This window comes from Aotus nancymaae, unplaced genomic scaffold, assembly GCF_030222135.1.
Source record: "Aotus nancymaae isolate 86718 unplaced genomic scaffold, 86718_ANA_hifiasm-v0.15.2.pri h1tg000049l, whole genome shotgun sequence".
NCBI classification, from domain to species: Eukaryota; Metazoa; Chordata; class Mammalia; order Primates; family Aotidae; genus Aotus; species Aotus nancymaae.
Window position 1 is genome coordinate 32,625,194 of NW_026988463.1, and position 19,489 is coordinate 32,644,682.

The 19,489-nt window shown below is 49.3% G+C and overlaps 1 protein-coding gene across 16 annotated transcripts in view; it reads left to right on the plus strand.

Annotated features, from left to right (window-relative positions):
* MICAL3 (microtubule associated monooxygenase, calponin and LIM domain containing 3) overlaps window positions 1-19,489 on the plus strand; it is a 273,518-nt gene that overhangs the window by 172,133 nt on the left and 81,896 nt on the right. For 12 of the 16 annotated variants that reach the window (XM_064362782.1, XM_064362781.1, XM_064362787.1 and 9 more), the window contains exons 12-21: window positions 612-759; window positions 3,682-3,878; window positions 5,512-5,624; window positions 5,713-5,775; window positions 6,873-7,046; window positions 8,511-8,594; window positions 12,026-12,124; window positions 13,917-13,973; window positions 16,515-16,622; window positions 19,075-19,182. In XM_064362782.1, coding sequence (XP_064218852.1) covers window positions 612-759; window positions 3,682-3,878; window positions 5,512-5,624; window positions 5,713-5,775; window positions 6,873-7,046; window positions 8,511-8,594; window positions 12,026-12,124; window positions 13,917-13,973; window positions 16,515-16,622; window positions 19,075-19,182 — 1,151 coding nt within the window. The remainder of the gene's footprint in view (window positions 1-611; window positions 760-3,681; window positions 3,879-5,511; window positions 5,625-5,712; window positions 5,776-6,872; window positions 7,047-8,510; window positions 8,595-12,025; window positions 12,125-13,916; window positions 13,974-16,514; window positions 16,623-19,074; window positions 19,183-19,489) is intronic. The other 4 variants (XM_064362794.1, XM_064362795.1, XM_064362789.1 and 1 more) reach the window with 3 other exon arrangements.

A 19,489-nucleotide genomic window follows, 5' to 3' on the forward strand; every position in this document is an offset into this window, starting at 1 on the left:
TGAGAATTCATAACACGAGGTGCCAAGCTCCGTTCGGTCTGGGACTGTCTGGTCTGGGGCCCCAACATTGTCAGCAGAGCCCTGCAGGGCTTCTCCTCTTGGCAAGTTGTGCAGTGCCTTGGAAAGTTCAAGGGCAAGGCCTGGGTGCTTTGGGTTGAAACTGCCACCCTATAGGATGGAGTCTTCTCTCCTCTCCTCTTCCAAGTGCTACTTTGGAGGAGGAAGCCTTCCTCAGCCAGGTGCTTGTGACTGTCCGGGAACTTAGAGCTGCTGTGAGCCAGGCTGGCCACAGTAGGTGGCGCTCCTTCACCTCAGTGCCAGGGGACAGTGGGCTGCGGCTGTCGGGCTGTGGTCCCTCAGGGTGCTGGGGAGTAAATGTTGACCTTAGACTCTGAATAAATTGCTGGTGCCTTTTCTATTAGAATTCACTATCGTGATATCATTTGCATAACCTTGTGTCCTCACTGTTTTCTTTGAATGGAAACTAGTGTTGACTGTTTTGTCCCTACCCTCAGTAATTTTTCAGAGTGGACGTGTGTCCTGCAAAGAGGATTCTGTGTCAGCATTACCAGTGACCACACCTCCAATAATAATGTGTTTTGTTGTTTTAGAGTCTGTAGCTCGTTCAAGCAAACTGCTGGGTTGGTGCCAGAGGCAGACAGATGGCTATGCAGGGGTAAACGTGACAGATCTCACCATGTCTTGGAAAAGTGGCTTGGCCCTTTGTGCAATTATCCATAGATACCGCCCTGACCTGATGTAAGTTGTGATCAAACTTTGTGTTTTATTTTATATTCCCAAGGATCTCAGACCACTCTGCTGTCAAGTAACATTTTGTCCTTTTTCCTAGGATGAGGTACATAGTAAGGTACTTTCTGCAGAAGGCAGTGATTTTGATTTCGCTGTATTTGTTTTTTTGTTTGTTTGTTTGTTTGTTTGTGAGACAGAGTCTCCATCTGTTGCCAAAGCTGGGGTACACTGGCACAACCTCGGCTCACTGCAGCCTCTGCTGCCTGGGTTCAAGAGATTCTCTTACCTCAGCCTCTCGAGTAGCTGGGATTACAGGGCTCGCCATCAGGCCCAGCGAATTTTTGTATTTTGTTTTAGTAGAGACGGGGTTTCACTCTGTTGGCCAGACTTGTCTTGAATTCCTAACCTCAAGTGATCCACCCGCCTTGGCCGGTGGATTACAGGTTAGGTGCTAGGATTACAGGTGTGAGCCACCGCGCCCAGCCCGATTTTGCTCTATTTGAAACTCTGTATGTCATCCATTGTGTAGCTCAACCCAGAAGTGATTTTTATTTTTTTGTTTTCCAATAAGCCTTTTGCACTCCTGTGGCTGAGTTTTAAAAATCGCAACACTTGGCCGGGCGCGGTGGCTCAAGCCTGTAATCCCAGCACTTTGGGAGGCTGAGGCGGGTGGATCACGAGGTCAAGAGATCGAGACCATCCTGGTCAACATGGTGAAACCCCGTCTCTACTAATACAAAAAATTAGCTGGGCACGGTGGTGCGTGCCTGTAATCCCAGCTACTCAGGAGGCTGAGGCAGGAGAATTGCCTGAACCCAGGAGGCGGAAGTTGCGGTGAGCCGAGATCGCGCCATTGCACTCCAGCCTGGGTAACAAGAGCGAAACTCCGTCTCAAAAAAAAAAAAAAAAAAAAAAAATCGCAACACTCATAAGTCAAAAACTGGTTTTGACACCCACCTGGGCCTGTTAGCTTCACACAAAGGAAAACTGTTTATTGGCCCTGGGTTGAACTCTTCTTTTTGGCCAGCTATCTCTCAAATCCTATGGGTCACAAGGGAAACCTGGCCAGAACATTTGGCCAGCTCAAGGCAAATGTGTCACTACTAACAAAGCAAAACATCATGAGACTGAACCGATTTATGATGGTTCATTGGTGTGTTCTGTGTGCTAAAGACTGCACTTTTTACAGACATGCTCTGTTGTCCTGCCCACCTATCCCAGTGACAGCTTCTTTGGCCATTCTCCACACACCTGCCCACAGAATCAGCTCTCTAGGGTGACCCCAGGTCAGCTGTGGGGCCAGCACACCCAACTTCCCCCGTCACCATTTGTTCCACGGAAGCCAAACAGAAGGATGCAGGAGCAGAGCATGTTGCTTTATTTTGGCTTCCTGTCCTTTTCATCATTAGGTCCACTTAAGAGCCCGGTTTCTGTTTGTTTTGTTTAATGATTGCTTAAGAAATCCTACAAGATATAGTTGCTATTTATATGATGGTTATAAACTGATGAGGCAAGAGCTGGTAAAAACAGCCCTGCACAGTGTGGATTACAAACGGGGATTTCTGGTGTGCTTGGATGGAGGTAAATGACCTCTGGTGCTCCTGTCGCTTAGCTCACCCAGAAGTTGATAACAAGTAAGTAAAAATAGGGCTTACTCACTTCCACAAAGAAAGGGGGTGAGGCAAGGAAGAGCAGCTTGGGAAAGATTGTGATCAGTGGCAGAGGATGGGCAGGTGAGTCAGCTCAGTTCCAAAGGGAAGGCAAGACAGAGGGCACAGGCAGAAGCTGTTGACGGAGCCTAGCGTGGGGGTAGAGGGGTGCCTGGAGAAGGTTAGGGACCGTCTTCTAGGAAGGCCAAGCAGCACAGAATAGCACGGCACTGTTCAGCAGCAGCGAGGGCGTGGTATCAGGCTGCACCCACAGTGAGGAGGAGTTAGAGAAAATGGAAAAATGCTGTGGGGTCCTAGGTTAACACAGAACAAGGGCTGCTGGGTTAATCTGAAGTCATGTAAAGAAGAATGCGATCAGTTTTCACTCTGAATAGCAAGAGGCTTAAACCCAGTAGAAAATGGTCATAAATCTAAATAGGAAATTTAGTAATGGAAAAAAATTTTGAGGAGGATTTTGGAATTTCTCCTCCAGGAGAAGGCTAAGATTTACCAGAGCTGATTTAGGACATTAACAGCTTGTGGGATCTAAGGGTCATGGTGGGGGATAGTCCCAGGCCTGTAGGAGCAGTCTGGTTCAAATAGGAGATTTATCATGTTTTGACTTTAGTTTAATGTGTATGGGCCATACACAAGGATCAAGATATATTAAAGATAGTTCCTGTTATTTTCTACTTTTATTTTTAGAGACAGGGTCTCGCCCTATTTGCCAGGATGGAGGGCGGTGTGGCACAGTCGTAGCTCATTGCAACTTTGAACTTGTATGCTCAAGTGATCCTCCTGCCTCAGCCACCCAATATAGCTAGGACTGTAGGCACGTGCTGCCATACCTGGCACATTTTTAATTTGAATTAAGTTTTTTAAATTGAACTCTTGGGCTCAGGCAGTTCTCCTGCCTCAGCCTTCCAAAGTGTTGGGATCACAGGTGTGAACCACTGTGCCCAGCCAGTCCCTATCCTCAAGCTTACATTATAGTAATAAATTTGTATTACCAGAAAAATGAGAGTAGTTTTTCTACTTTCTTCTTTTTTTTTCCTTTGGTAGGTAGACCTTTAATCACTCCCTGAGGTTGCTTTGCTTTTTCTTAGTAAAAGGAAAGAGAACAAGAGGTGAGATAAAACAGATTTGCTCTCAGGTGTCACTGATGCACAGCACCCTGATTTTTAACTAAAAACAGAGAAAGGATGGTGACTGCATGATACTGTGCTTTCTGGGTGAGGACAGTCAGCATATCTTCATACATTTTCCTTGTCCTATTTCTCAGAGATTTTGATTCTTTGGATGAGCAAAATGTGGAGAAGAATAACCAACTGGCCTTTGACATTGCTGAGAAGGAATTGGGCATTTCTCCCATCATGACAGGCAAAGAAATGGCCTCCGTCGGGGAGCCTGATAAACTGTCCATGGTGATGTACCTGACTCAGTTCTACGAGATGTTTAAGGACTCCCTCCCCTCTAGCGGTAAGGCCTGGGAGGAACTGCTGTGCGGCCCCTGCCACTGTGCTATGGCCTGGCTGCTCGCTCCTTCCTCCTTTCCTCCCTTCCTCCCTTCCTCCCTTCCCGCAGCAGTACCACCAAACACAAAGTTACTCTGTGTTTTTATCAGTGAGCTGTCGGGGAAATCTCTGGAACTCTGCTTCATTATTTTTCCCTTCTCTGGTAGCATGTTCTCAACCCCTCATTCTTCCCCACATCTTTCTCAGTGAATTTGTAAATATGCAGAAATCGTTCCTGCACCAAGTCTTTTTCCATGACTCTGCCAGCTTCTAGTGTGCGTGTTCTCAGAGCCAGCCTTTGTGAAACAGCGGTTTGTGCTTGTGGCCTCGCCTTCTGTGTGGCCCAAACTTCGTAACAGATTATAATCTGGCTTCTCTTCACACCGTGCTACTGCAACCGTTCCCAGGCAGGAGGATGCTCACGTCATACTCTTTTCTCAGTTCCCGTCTCTCACCGCTTGCTTTTCTGCATTGTTGGGTGCCGGGGAATGAGGTCCCTATTCTTGGAATTCTCTCATCTCCTCAGTGTCTGTGATCCTGAGCCACACTCAGCTTGTCCCCCTTCTTTCTCCTGTCACTGTGCCTTCTCTGGCTTCCCTTTCTACTCCTACCTCTTAGAGCTTCCCAGAAATCTTTGCTTGGCCCCCAGCTTGCTGCCTCAGGCTCTCATAGTGCTATAAAAAATATTCCTGTTGTCATTAACTGTTCCTTGGAATAAGTGTAGCATGAGGCTAGAGTGTTGGCTGTGGGTTCTGACCTGGATTTACAGTTTCCCAGGCTTCCACTTAGCCTTAGGCAAGTTACTAAATTTTCCTTTCTCACTTTCCATCAGCCTATCTTGTAAAATGAGTTAATGGGTGTAAAATGAGGATAATATGTATAATTACATTGTGATGTGCCAAGAAGGCTGTTTGGCCAGTGGAAGTACTTAATAAATGTTAGTGATTTACTATTAATTGATGACTGTTTTAAAAATTATTGTTGTTACTAATGAAACATTGAAATCCAAAAAGTTTGTGGTACCACCCTCCCAGTAATTCCCAGCCCATATATTCTTGTAGACATCTGTGGCTTTTCCTGGTTAGGTGTGCCATTCTTACAACAGAAAGCCACAACTCTAACACTGATACAGCCATTCAGTGCCACCCCCGTCTGTGTGCAGCTCAGAGCGTGGCATCTGCATACACTAAAACCAGGAACCCCGAGTTCTTCACCTCTCTGCTTTTCTCTCTCCTTCCCTCTCTCTCTCTGTCCTGAAATTTTTGTCACAAAAATGAGCCTTCAGCACTCTGTTATAACTTAACAATCACAGCCAGCTTCCAACTTTTGAAAAACAAAAGTGCAGGTTTTGGTAACTGAAGTAGATTGGGAAGAAGAGTCATCTTTGTTTATGTGAATGAAAAAAAGAAGGCTCGACGTCCATACCCAAGTATGCATTTCCTCCATGGAGTTTCCTCCTGAGACCACATGCTTGTCATAGCTGGTGAACCTTTAGAGCCTTCGGAGGTTCTGCCAACCGTCCGCCAAGGAGAGTAGTTTTGGTCGGGATTTTGCGGCACCCTGAAGGGCTGTGCTTAAACACTGATTTCTGTCTCCAGACACTTTGGACCTGAATGCCGAGGAGAAAGCAGTCCTGATAGCCAGCACCAGATCCCCTATCTCCTTCCTAAGCAAGCTGGGCCAGACCATCTCTCGGAAGCGTTCTCCCAAGGTATGGACAAGTCTCTTGATGGGCTGCAAAGCTAATGGCAAGGTATGTATGGCTAGAATAATGCAGTTTCCCTCCTCCCTCCGTACAGGATAAAAAGGAAAAGGACTTGGATGGTGCTGGTAAGAGGAGAAAGACCAGTCAGTCAGAGGAGGTGAGATTCATTCGAGATTTGCTACAGTGGTCATGTGGAATAGCCCTTTTTGGTTTAAATCCTTCATTTTCACATTGGTATTGCTAGGTTTTTTCATGTTCATCCTTATGAGAATTTCTGTTGGGCTTTTTCTTTTTTTTTATTTTTTTTGAGACAGGATCTTGCTCTGTTGCCCAGGCTGGAGTGCAGTGGCGCAATCTGGGCTCATTGCAACCTCCGCTTCCTGGGTTTGGGTTCAAGCGATTCTCCTGCCTCAGCCTCCTGAGTAGCTGGGATTACAGGCATCTGCCACCACACCCAGCTAATTTTTGTAATTTTTTTTTAAGACAGAATCTGGCTCTGTTACCCAGGCTGGAGTGCAATGGTGCAATCTTGGCTCACTGCAACCTCTGCCTACAAGGTTTAAGCGATTCTCGTGCCTTAGCCTCCTCCCAAGTAGCAGGGATTACAGGTGTGCACCACCACGTCCCACTAATTTTTGCATTTTTAGTAGAGATGGGGTTTCACCATGTTGGCCAGGCTGGTTTCGAACTTCTGACCCCAAGTGATCCATCCACCTTGGCCTCCTAAAGTGCTAGGATTACAGGCGTGAGCCACCACACCCAGCCAAATTGTTCTAATTTTTTTAGTAGAAATGGGGTTTCACCAGGTTGTCCAGGCTGGTCTCGAACTCCTGGCCTTAAGCAGTTTACCCGCCTTGGCCTCCCAAAGTACTGGGGTTACAGGTGTGAGCCACCGTGCCTGGCCTCTTTGGGTTTTTTCTGTGGATGTTTGCCTTTGTTTAGTTTTCCAGAGTGCACCTAGGGATGCATTCAACGTGCTCCGGGGCCTCCTTGTCTCTTTGTTTCACATGTGTCTGAGGGTGGTGGCTTTCCTGGGATGTGGCAGTACCAGCTCAGGACCCAGCACTCTTTAGACAGCCCTAGTTCCAGGCTTGCTGTCTCCTTGTGGACACAGGAGCCTTGAGAGCTGCCAAGCTTAACCTAAAGCCAGACCACCAGTCCCCTTGCCAGGTCCTGAGTGCACTTCTGTGAGGGAGGGGTGTGGGGGGAACCTCCTGTCACAGTGCTGGCCTCTTTGGGGTTGGTGTTGACTAGGAGGAAGCTCCCCGGGGCCACAGAGGAGAAAGACCGAGCCTGGTGAGCACTCTGACGGACAGGAGGATGGATGCTGCCCTTGGGAACCAGAACAAAGTGAAGTACATGGCGACCCAGCTGCTGGCCAAATTTGAGGAGAATGCGCCCGCCCAGTCCGTCGGCATCCGGAGACAGGTAAACGTGACCTGCGCCTTGCCACACAGATGTGTCAGGTCACACAAGAAGGGGATCTTTTCTGTCCATTGAGACTGGCTGTGTCACAGATCCCAGGGTTCATGGGCTCAAGACTGATGTCTGGCTTGCCTCAGGCTCTGAGGGTTGCTCCGTCCTCAGCGTTCAGGCCTGAGATGTCCACTGGTAAGAATCAGCAGAGGGATAAAAAAAATCTGTATTTATATACCTGTACATCTGTACATGTTTGCAGACATGTTTAAATTCTAGAGACATATATGCTTACTGAGGAAAATGCTGAAAAGTACAGTAAAGGTAATTGAGCCACCTGTAATTCTATTAATATTTTCCTGCCCTTCTTTCTGGTCTTTTTTTCAGTATATTCTTGTTTTGGTAGGTGATGTCATTCTTAACTATATTTTTTGATTCTCCTTTTTCCGTTTAACCTTAGGCATTCCGATGTTCCTAACTCTACAAGTGCCTTCTAGAACGTGGGGGCATCAGGCTTCTCTTAGCTCTTGCTCCAGTGTTGGATGTTCAAGTTGTTTCTCATCTTTCATGATAAGATACAGAGATAAACATTCTTGTGATAAAGCTTCTTTTGTGTGTTGCAGCTGTTCCCCAGGACATTTTCCTAGGAATATGAGCATTTGAGTGCTAAGTGGCACTCCCACATGCCATGCATGAGAGTGCATGGCAACAGCTTGTGGCTTGGGGTGTCTTTGTTAGGGTATGTCTCTCCCCTTGCTTGTCTAAAAGTCACTCTGATTTCTTAAGCAAGAAATGGGGCTGGGATTTTGGAGATTGACACTGAAAGTGTCTTATAAATCTCCCTGTTTACTGGAGAAAGGCAGGGGCCCCTTCTCTGAATTTCCCTTCTCTCTTTTTATCTTCTCCATGCCCATCAGCCTTTCTTCCTAGGGACCAGAGGGGAGGGACCAGCTTTGCTAGGAGTCTGGCCATAATTAATTACCTCCCAGTCTTTGCACACCAGTCTTCTCATGCTGTGGCTCACAGAAAAGGTGATGATATTCATTGACAAACAGTTAAGGTTATCTGGAGGCTCTGGCAGCCCCAGGTTCCCCTGCCTCGAGAAGGCTGGAAAGCTGTCTGTTAAAGGAAGATTGCCTCTAAGAGAAGGTTGCTTTCCTCATTTTGGATGGGATTATTAGTTTTCCAAATCGGAATTAGTGGCTTAGACTCAGAACATGTAGCTTGGGAAAGAGATAATGGGTGTTACAGCTTCTGTTTTCCTTTTTCTGTTCTTTTGGATTTCCTTTTGGTTTGGGGGTGGGGGACTCTTCGCTTTAGAAGTGTAACTTTCTAAGAATGAATCCTCCCTCTTCCCCACAGCTCACAGATGTGTGGCTGTCCCCTGTGAGTTCTTCTGTTCTTCTCCCACCTTAATGTATTTCTATTTTGTTTTGTCTCCATGTCCTGTCCCCACCCACATCCTGTGTGTCCCAGCCGACACAAGAGCGTGGGGCCGGCCAGCCGTCCTGCTGCCTGCCTGGGCAGGGTCGCCCTGCACCCACACCCCAGTGGAAACAGGTAAAGGAACTGCCAGGGCCTTGATGGGTGCTGTCTCTCCAGGCCTTCCCATCCCTCCTCCTGAGCCAGCCAGGGTTCAGGCCTGTGCTCTGGAATCCTAGCTCACGAGGGCCGGAAGCCTCTGCTCATTCAAGTAGTGACCTGGGAAAGCATTGACCAGGCAGTGCTGATTGGTTCCATGATCTATGTAACTCCTGGGGATTTGAGAAAGAGTTGAAAAGGAGACTGTTGATTTGGTTTGAAACTCGCTGAAGCTATGTGGTAGGTGACTCACCCAAGGGTATCCTATCTCTTGGGTTTGCTATTGTCACATTTGTTGTAGGTTGACTTTTTTCTAGTATGTCTCCTTGTGACCTTGGGAGAGAGAATTCTGAGTATGTCAAGCCTGAGAGTTGGAGCGTAGAGCCTTTTACATTAAATAGGAAAATGTTATCCAAGAAGAGTCTGGAACAGTGAGTTTTTGTTTGTTTCGAATTCTGGATGAAAGTATTCCTGGACATTTTCTTGGTGTTTTCTCTACATTTAAATTAACGTTTTTGGAAATTTTCACTAAAACCTTGGCAGGATCTCCTGGAAAACTGCTTATCCTAAGTAGTACAGAGTAGGGCAGGTGATGGCATGCACTTTCTAAGAGAAAACCCATCAGAGGGATTGGAAGCCCTGACTGGTTTCTTCCATGTCACAGCTGAGCAAGTCCCTGCTCTCGAGTGGAACCAGGGTTGGCTGCCTCATAGTGTGATGTCATTTAGGCTGCTAAGATGCTGAGAGGGCCGTGAGCTGGCCCTGGGTGCCATCAGTGTCTCCCACAGTCGGTCTCTACAGCCTCCTGTGCTCCAAGGTGATTTTACTGTCAGGAAATGCTGAGGAGTGGTGAGTTGGGTTTTATTTAAATTACATTCAGGCAAAAATGTTGCTTTCTAACCATTCTTTTATAACATAGCACATCAAAGTCAGGGCCCAAGAGGCTGAGATGGAATGTTGGAAGCAGTATCCAAACTCATAACAGAAGGCAAATTTACCCTCTCCTCTGTCTGTACTTGAGGGAGGTCTTCTGAAAAATCTAATTGGAAAACCACTTGCGTTTTATTTTCTTAACCTTTGTCTTGATGTCTAGGTGGAAGGTATGATTTGAAATTTGATGTTTAGTTGAAGATCTGTTGAGGGGAAAGTGAACTGTAAATTGGATTGCAAAACCTCTTACGGTATTGTAACAGGTGCCTGAGATAGGAGCAGAGGGAGAAGGGAGGTCAGGAGTGACACAGGTGAACGGGGGAACAGGTGGCTATGGCTGGAGTGGCTGGAATGGCGTTTGGTGGGCAGCTGGAAGTCTCGGGCAGCAGGTGCAGCCAGAGTGGCCCGGTCCAGCCAAGGCCTCAGCCCTGGTGACGAGGTACGCATCAGCTCATCGTGTGACTAAGCTGCACTGAAGGGGCTTCAGGAGCTTGGTGATGTGTTCACTAAGTGTCTGGTGGCCTGTAACCCTCATACCACATTCTCCCTGGAGAATGTTGGTAGTCCCCGCCAGCACAGCTTGTCACCTGAGTCACTATGATCGTGATGGGGCAGGAGACTGGCAGGCTGTGTGGGCAGTGGAATAGAACCATGAAAGTGAAACTCAGGTTCTGTGGGATGGGCGCCGGAGACCACCATTGGAAACAGTAGCTGGGCAGATATAGAAATGAGACGTGATTGGTGAGAAATCGTGAGCCGTGAGAACCCGCTTAGGTTCTCTGGTGCCTTAGGGGATATCCAGTGGGGATTTGCGAATTTGCGTGGTAGCAAGGAGATGGCACTGTGAACCAGAACTCACACTTCTGACATCCATGTGAAATGTGTAGTATTCACATAGAATTTCCTCAACTCTCAATCGTGAATTTGGGCCTTCTAAATTTATCTCCCTTAAGAGAGTTGGAGTTGCAGTGCCAGATACTACAGAAACCTGGGACAGAGGAACCCCAGTGGTACCCGGACCCTGCATCTGATGCCCCTAGTGGCTGGTCCTCCACATCTCCCTTCAGGAAGCCAGGCTGACTGGCAGCACCCCATTGCGACTCATGGTGCTTCTCTGGAGGTGGTTCAGAGGCAGGAGGGCCTTGCCTGGCAGGGCAGTGATAGCTGAGTTAACAGAGGGCCACTTTCAGCTCAGGTCATTGTATGGAACAGGGAAATTAATAGCAGCTCTGCCTGCCAGTGGCTTCTCTTTATTTCCTTCCTTTGTAAACACCGTGGCTCTTCCCTTCCCCACCCTTTTGCCTTTTGATCTCAGAAATGCATCCTGAAGGGAAGCTGTGTGTGTTAACCAGCCCTGGTTTGGAAGTAGATTGTTGTGGGAGCTCTGAGCGAGTGCGGGGCTGTTACCCAGGCCTCATGGCTTCCCTGCTCCCCTCTCCCTGCACTGCCCCATGGGTCACCTGGGCACAGGGAGATGAGAGTTTCCCTGGAAGGTATCAGAGAGGCCTGGGAACGTGTGATTGTTTCTCAAATACCAGGGGTCCTTCTAAATTGTAGACAGACTCACAGAAGGGAATACAGTGGAGGAGGTAGAATGAGGGTAAAGCCAGGAACATGTATATGGCATTTGAATGTTAGTGAGACACGTATAATTTTTACATCATGCTCCTGCCTTTCTTGCATTTCCTTGTTAGTTTCCTGGAGCCCTTTAAGCGTGAGTGCAGGGACTGAGAGGAGGGCAGCAGTGCAAGCCACTGTCACAGCTGCGTCCTGAAGGGACTGCTGCTTTGCTGCAGTGGGTGCATGTGACCAAGCCTTTGAGGGGGGTCTGTGTCCCCTCTTGGTGGTTGGCTTGTTTGCCCTTTTTCTGTATTCATCAGCAAGCCTATTTCTTTCTTTCTTTTTTTTTTTAATTGAGATGGAGTCTCACTCTGTCACCTAGGCTGGAGTGCAGTGGTGCGATCATAGCTCACTGCAAACTCCGCCTCCCAGGTTCAAGTGATTCTCCTGCCTCAGCCTCCCAAGTAGCTGGGATTACAGGTATGCACCACCACACCCAGCTAATTTTTGTATTTTTAGTAGAGACAGAGTTTCACCATGTTGGCCAGGCTGGTCTTGAACTCCTGACCTCTTGTGATCTACCCGGCTCGGCCTCCCAAAGTGCTGGGATTACAGGCAGGAGCCACAGCGCCCAGCCACAAGCTCCAGCTTCCCTAACAAAACTGTTGCTCCTGGCACCTGTAAAGTGCCGTGCTACTGGTTCTCCCTATTTCCGCAGATCACCTCAGGCTGTGCCTGTCAGAAGGTTCACATCCCGCCTGGGGGTCCACGCAGGCCACCAACCTGCCCTCTGAGGATGGAGGGGCAAGGAAAGGCCCCCTGGGGTGCTTCTGATGAACACCCTTCGATACTCCCAGAACCAGCCTCCACAGGACCACTGTTTCAATAATGTTCTTTCTTTGTGTCTGTTGGTATAAAAGCCACGGGAAAAGGAGTGTTCTCGGACCTGCCCCAAAAAAGTGATCACCCTGTCTCCTCCCCCTACTCCACCTCCCTGTCGGGCACGTGGCGGCCAGCAGGTGATCCTCTCTGCATGCTCTGTGGTCCTGTCTGTGTCTCCCTGCCTGTCTGTGTAGGCGGCTAGTGTAGAGACCAAATCAGTTTCCCTCTTATCAGCAATAACTGTCAAGAAGAAAGAAAGGCCATTCATAGAAACCATTTGTGGTGGAAGCAACTTTTATGGCCCTCATGTGGTGCTTCCTGCATTCACAGCTAACCCTGGGCAGTCCCACATCAGGGAAGCACGACTGTGCCACCATGAACTAGAAGCTAAACTATAATTGATGTTTGTCACACAGCCGAGCCCCCCAGCCCTCAGGGCAGACTGTTTTTCTAGAAGCCCACTGAAAGCAGCCCTTTTCCCTCGATGCACAGTGAGCCGGGGGTAAGGCCTTAGGGAGCTGCTGCAGGGCTTCTCTATGTGAGTTGGCTCCTTCTGATTCTGGGAGCTCTGCCTCTTACCCGTTCAGCATCTTCCAACAAACACTCCTCCCACCCCCTGTGCTGGCACACTGGGCAGACCATTCAGGGGCGACTCCATAGCCAGCCACAGACGTGGCCAGTGAGGACAGCAGGCGTGCAGCTGCAGCAAGACATTTGTAGAAAGCAGATTTGTGGGATGGCATTGTTGACCTTCATGGTATGTTCCTATAAAGTAAAATGTGAATTCCAAGAGGAGGATCTATGGAAAGACATTTTCCCAACTAAGGTGGCCTATTGAAAGGGTGACTGTAGTGACATGACTGATTTTAAAGGCCCCACCTGTGTTTGTAGTTCTCAGAACTGAGCCATTGCAGGTTGAGCAGCTGCTGAGTACCTTCATCTGCATAAGAGCTAGCCGTCCTCAGCACCTGCTGCCGCCTGGGAAGCACACTCAGTTGTTTTCAAGCAGTGTCTCCATCAGTTCTCACAATAACACTGAGGCAGGTGCTGTTACTGGCTCCATTTCACCAGGGAGGAGACTGTGGCATAGAGAGGAGAGGCCACTTGCCTGAGCCGCATAGTAAGCCATGCAGCCAGACTTGAATGTGGCTCGTGGGGCTGGGACCACTCTCCGGCCTCCCCCTGCCCGCAGAGACATTATGCTTATGGCTGCTGGATAGGAGCAGCCACGTCAGAGGCCTTGAGGCCATTTTTCCACTGGCACACGGCTGTAAGCCTTAGCCATCCAGAGTGGTTCGAGCAGCTGCCCCTGGTCCTGTGATTGCCATTCATGGCTCCTCAGATGCGCAAGGCTGTGTGCCTGCCTGCAGGTCTCTACCCTCCCACATATACCTTCCGTTTGTTCATCAAAAACACATACACTTCTCCCTTTTAGTAAATTATGCTTTGGTCCCATGTTCCTATTCAGCGACCACTCCCCACTCTGGAGTTTCCTCTGGACTGCTGTCATAGTCATTTATATTCTAGCTAATTTCCACCTCCCCACCTTTCCTTCCTAAAATGTCTCTTTGTGGAATGTGTCAGCCTTTTAACCTGCCTCTCCTTGTAACCCTTCCGTTTAGTGCCTCTGATCTGACACCACTGTGTGAGAGAGCTGTGCTTGTTCACCTTTGTACTAACCGCAGTTCCTTATTGATCAGTGTAGCCGGCCTCACTGGAGGCCGTGTGGGTGGAATGGCTGTGCAGAAGGTCAGCCTGTGTCATGGGATTTGGTATAGATGGGATTATGGTTACCTGGGGATGGGGTTCGGAGGGGAAGGGTATATGTGTTGAACTCTGAATTTCTGCCCCTGAATTTCCCACTGTCACTTAGTAGGTCCAAATAGAGCCATATCCATGGAGCTTAAGTTTCTACTTTGTTGCCAACAGACATACAGGGATCTTGATGCTGACAGCCGTGGCAAGCAGAGCCCCCACCAAGAGAGGGTAAAAGAGCATGAACCCGTGGCATGGGATGCTGAGAGCCAAACAGATGGGGCACGCTGTGGTGGTGGGGCAGCGGGAGGGGATGTGGGAGACAGCCCCTCCCTTTGCTTTTTGCACACTCTTGTCACCCAGCCAAGAGCCAGAGTTCTTTTTGCTAGCCGTGTTGACCAGTGCAAATGACATTCACTATAAAGCAGTCATCCACCTGGCATTCAGATGGGATTCTGATCCTAAGTGTGTGACTTCTTCTAAAGGGCCTTAATGACTTCCCATTTCTGCCCACTTTTCCCCTTCTAAGACCGTACTGTTTCCACCTGCTTCAGACACTCAGCCAGCGGTAGAGTGTCTGAAGCATATGTGCCAGTGGTAGAGTCGTAACACTGGACTGTCAGATGCAGCTTCTTAGGGGAAGGGCGTAGATCAGCATTCACACGGCATTCAACAGTCGTGGATCCTGAAGTGGAAATCCTAAGAGAGCCAAAGCTCTTAGCATTGTGAGGATTTTTCCGGTAAGATGAGGATGAGGGTGCTGAAGGCAGGTGATAGCAAGATGGGGCTGTACTGTGGAAAGCTTTAGTCTTTCCTGAAAAACCAAGGGGAAATTACTGATTGCAGCTGGCCATCATATAAAGTGAGCGATAGCTGAAATGCGCAGTTAAAGAAGCCGGTTTACTTCATGAAAGTTTTGTTCTTGTTATTCCCAGCCTTAAAGATCTCTGAGTGGGTATAGCTCTGCAGCTAGTGGGAAGAATCATCTCTAGTTGGTAACCTCACAAAAGCCATTTTGGTTTTTAACTCCCCATCTGCTTCTGCTCTCTAAGAAATGCAGTATGGCCAAGCAGTAAATTAGGTTACCCCTCAGACCCGATAGGAGCTAATCATAGTGCCATCTTCCTTCGCCCTCTCACCAGGCTAGTTGCAGGCAGTGGGTGTGCTGCCTGAACCTGGTGCTGGGTCAGGGAGAGGAGACTGGGCTGAAGGTGGGGGTCTTTCCCATGCCCTTTCCATGGCCTCGCCCCGTTGTGCTCACCCTTTCCGGGGCTGCTCTTTCTCCCTTCTTCCCAGGCTGTGTCTCTTCCAAAAGGAAAGTGCCCTTTTCATTGAGTAGGGCAGTGCCCTCCATTTTGGGGATCGAATATTTAATGAGATGCTGATAATGTTTAATGAAACAGTATCTAAAAGAAGGAGGGAAGCATGTTGAATAGGAGAGATTGGCAGTGAGAAACAATCTCAAGTCTTGGGCTGCTCTGCAGAGAGGGGAAGAGGTAGGGTTTTGAGCTCAGGAGGAAGTAAGGTTTGCAGGGAGGTTTCTTCCTTTTTTCCCCGTGAGCTGGTTTCTGCATTCCTCGGTCCAGGGCTCCAGGCTGGATGCTTTTGAGGACACTACCTACATTTTTTTCTTGGACTTTGCTGCCACCCTTGATAACCTTGCATGTGCACTCACCCGCTTTCTGTCCCACCTCTACCCAATCCCCACACCTCCCCTTGGCTTTGACTCCTCTGCTCCCCAGGGGGATACTGAGTCCTTCTCTTGCTTCCTTCTGGGGGGTGGTGCATACAGCCATCCTCCCCAGCTTTCTCTGGGGCCTGTGTTGATGAGACCAGGGCCAGGGAGCTGGCTGAGTGTCTGAAGCAGAGGCTGGTGAGGTACCAGGTAACTGCCACTGCATGTTGCCACCCCACGGAACTATGAAGTGCACGTGGCTGAGGTCGAGGATGTGACAGATCTGGCTTGGAGCTGGAGAAGCAGAGGGCTTCCTAGTACCATGACATAATGCTGTCCATCCCACCTGTAAATAGTTTATTCTGAACCTGGTGGGAAACTAAGCAGTTATTGGTTGTCGAAGCTTTCAGTCACTGCCTCACTGTCTGGGGACTGGGATCCTAGCTGCATGGGCCCACGACTGAGGAAGACCCTTGCCCAGTTTTGTTACATGTGCTGTGTGCAGTCTGCAGAGGACTTGGGCTCGAGTCTTTTCTCCTCATCTTTGCTTGGGATTCAGCTGGCTCCTTGGCAAGCAGAGCCTCCCTGAGCACTAGCAGTGGAAGGAAGAGATGCTGCATTCCTGGCCCTTATGTAGAAGGAGCAAGCTTCACTCTAGATTTGCTGTCTCCACCGCCTGCTACTTATAAGGCTGATGGAATGATGGCGTGGTGGCAGGATCTTTTTGCCCTGGAGAAATCCCAGCTCAGTCCAGGGGATGCTCTCTGCAGAGCACAGAGCATGTGAGTCGGCAGGACACCCCCTGCCCCTCCTGCTGGCTGCCTTACCCACACAGAGGGAGGCCGATGCTGTGCCGGGCAGCCCACAGCTGCAGGACCGCGTTCCAGGGCGTGCTGTGCTGCAAGCCTACGGGAAGGACAGATAAAAGCAAAATGGAAGCCTTGCAGGGCCACTCATGCTTCTGGGAGCACATGGTATTTAGATAACGGTCTAGAGTAAAAGGCTCTACAGCTGCCAGCCATCTTATGTTCAGAGGTCAGTATGTGACTTTATAACATTTCCTTTGATTTTGTTTTTCTCCGTCTTGTATTTTATAGCCAGAGCCTGAACCTCCTCGTCGATTTTTTGTCGACCAGTGGGAGCTTTCTCTTAGTCTCCGCTCCTCCGCCCGCCCTGCCTCTCCCTCCTCCGACTCCCTCCGACAGGTAGCATGGCCTAGGACTCACTGAATCTCTGCCCTCTGCAGCCTCCACTCACTCCCTTTCCAAGTGCTGTTGCCCCAGGAGGTTGCGGGGCTCCTCACTTGGGCCTGTCTCCTTAGGCAGCTGGCTGCATGTGTTGCTGGCTGCGTGTGCCGGTCTTGTGTGTGAGGTGTGTGGCACACTCCTCAGCTAAAGGGTCTGCTGGCTTTCATCCAGCTGTTTGTCACATCCAGGTCTGTCAGTGTGAACCCGCTTTGATCCTATTTCAACTGTATCAAATAATGATAAACATTTTTCAGCTGTTGGCTTTTTTTAACTTCATATGTCTTCCAATATAACATGTGTTACAAAATAGGAACCACAGTGTGATTAAATCGCCTCAATGGAGGGGTCACAATGCAGCATTCTGGCTGCCTGTTACCGTTTGAGGAATGAACGCCGCTGTCACCTGCAGTGGCGCTGGTCCCGCTGTAAGGAGTTTCTAGAGAGACTGGAAAGTCTCTTTGCACTTCCTTTTGCTGTTTCCTGTTCCTGGGTTGACACTGGACCGCAAGGCATATGTGGATGGTAGCATATGCACGCGTGTGGTGTGCAGCTCAATCCTGCGATTCCTGCATTTCCTCTATTTTTTAAGAGTGATGGGAAGGAAACCATCTGCTTTTCATGCCAGAAACAAATAGAACTTGAGTCTTCACCTCTCTTGGAGGGGATGCTCGCCAGTGTTGCTGCCTTTCTGGGAACTGAATGTGGCAGATACTTTTGTGCAGGCAGCCCTGGGCTGTAACTGCTGTGGTTGATGGTTTTGGTCGGGAGAGGACGGTCCTGGCAGCCGCGGGCTATAACTGCTGTGGTTGACAGGTTTGGTCAGGAGAGGAGGGTCCTGGCTGAGCAGTGAGGGCCCAGGGCTGACTTGGTGTCCTGGCCTCATACTTGGCATCTGGTCCACACTCCCCCGTGTCTGCTGCAGAATGAGAGTAATGCCATTTTATTCTCTCTCGGTGTCAGCTATTAAGTTACCTGCTCAGCTCTGCCTGGTGTCTGTCTGTCTCAGGCTTAAGGTTCTTTAGTGTCCCTAATCTAAAGAAGGGTTAGATCTAAGAGCCACTAGTTTGTTTTGACCACTAATAGGTCTAATCTGTGAAGTTAATGAGCAAATGGCACCAGTCCTTGGGAATCTTGTTTTTGAATTAAAAGCTATAATTGCTTCTTCGGTTCAGCTGAGCCTTGAGCTTAGCCACAGGAACAGCTTCCTCACGTGTGCACCTGTGAGCCCCCGAGCGCCTGCCTCCCCCTGCCCGGCGCTTCTGTGATTCTTCCTCACATGTGACCTTATGCGTCTGTCCGTTCAGGCCATGTCCTAAGGGGGCTGTTGGCATCCCCAGGATAATGGCTGATGGTGAGTTTCTGAGTCAGAATTAGGGTTGGGTTCCCCCACAGGGCAAGGAGTCCCCTTACTGCATGAAGTTTGTGAGAGGAGCCTCATACACATGGTGGCATGGCCATCTCCACGTGGAAGGATGACCTGGTTCTAGAGTCTCTAGAGGACTTCCTCTCAGGGCAGGTCAGGGCGGGGCTGCCTGGGTGCCCAGCTTAGGTGTGAGCAGGGCGGCTCACAATGGAGACGTGGAAGTTTCTCCTGTGGTTTCTTCAGCGTTGCCGGAAAGAGGCTTGAGTTGGTTGGGTTTTTTCTCTTACCTTTCTTCGACCTCGAAAATAATCCCTCCTGGCCTAGAACACATTCTCATCTCCCTAGGATGGTGGAGCAGCCTGGCTGCATGGCCACACCTGGGTGGGCCACATGGGCCTCATCGTGCTGCCCTTAGACCCCCAGTAACATCAGCAGGGAGAATGGGCTGAGAAGCCTTCTTCCAAAACAGCCTGGGAGTGTTCGCTGCCTGTGGCAGGCATTGTGGGTCAAGCGTCAGATAGCAGGAAGAGCTGGCGACGACCGCTACCCACGCAGAGGCGGCCCATGCAGGAGCAAGTGGGGTTCCTTCTGATTGAGGAGGTGGCCTTCTGGACTGTGGAAGGCGGGGTCAGCCTGGGCACCGCTGTGTGCATGGGAGCACCCCTTGAGCTCTGTGAACATAGCCAGGCTTAGCAGGACCCAGGTCCTGCCTGCCCTTCTTTGTGTGCGTTCGCCCTGCCTCTACCGCCATTCCCTGGAACTGTGCATTCCACAGAGATGGGAGAGACCAAGTTCTCGCTGAGGAAGACACTTTCCCTGCAGCCGTCCTGCCTGTGCTGGTACCCCTGTGTGGACACTGACGCCATGTTTTTCTTACCACCAGTTTCCCTGCTTGTGAGCACTGTGTTGGCATGGTTTGCTGCTTCACCTTGTATTCAAATTGCACTTCTCAAAGATTTCTTTTTTTCCCGTGTCTTCTTAATTTATGTATTTTTTTTCCTTCTCATGTCCCTTCATTTATGTCATTTTGTAATCTTCAACTGATAGAAGTATATAAAGATGTACACGGGCGGAGTGAGCTCATTGGCTGAGCAGATAGCCAATCAGCTTCAAAGGAAAGAGCAGCCCAAAGCCCTTCTAGACAAGAAGGAACTGGTAAGAGACGCCTCCAGGCACTGTCTGGCTGGACCAACACAGCTGTGAGAAACACCTGTGTGCTTGAGTCGCTTATAACTTGTGCAGCCCGTATATGCCATGCGGTGATTGCTGTTGAGGTTGTCTGGATTTTGATAACCGACTTTCTAAGACTGCAATAGTTGTGTGAAAAAATGATCACTCTAGAGTCTGGGGGACCCTCATCTATTCATGTAGAACCACGCCAACACTGAATAGATACTGATACAGTTATCCTTGAAACAGAACTCTGCCAGCGTTTCTGTTTGAGCTGGGGACCCGCAGGCCC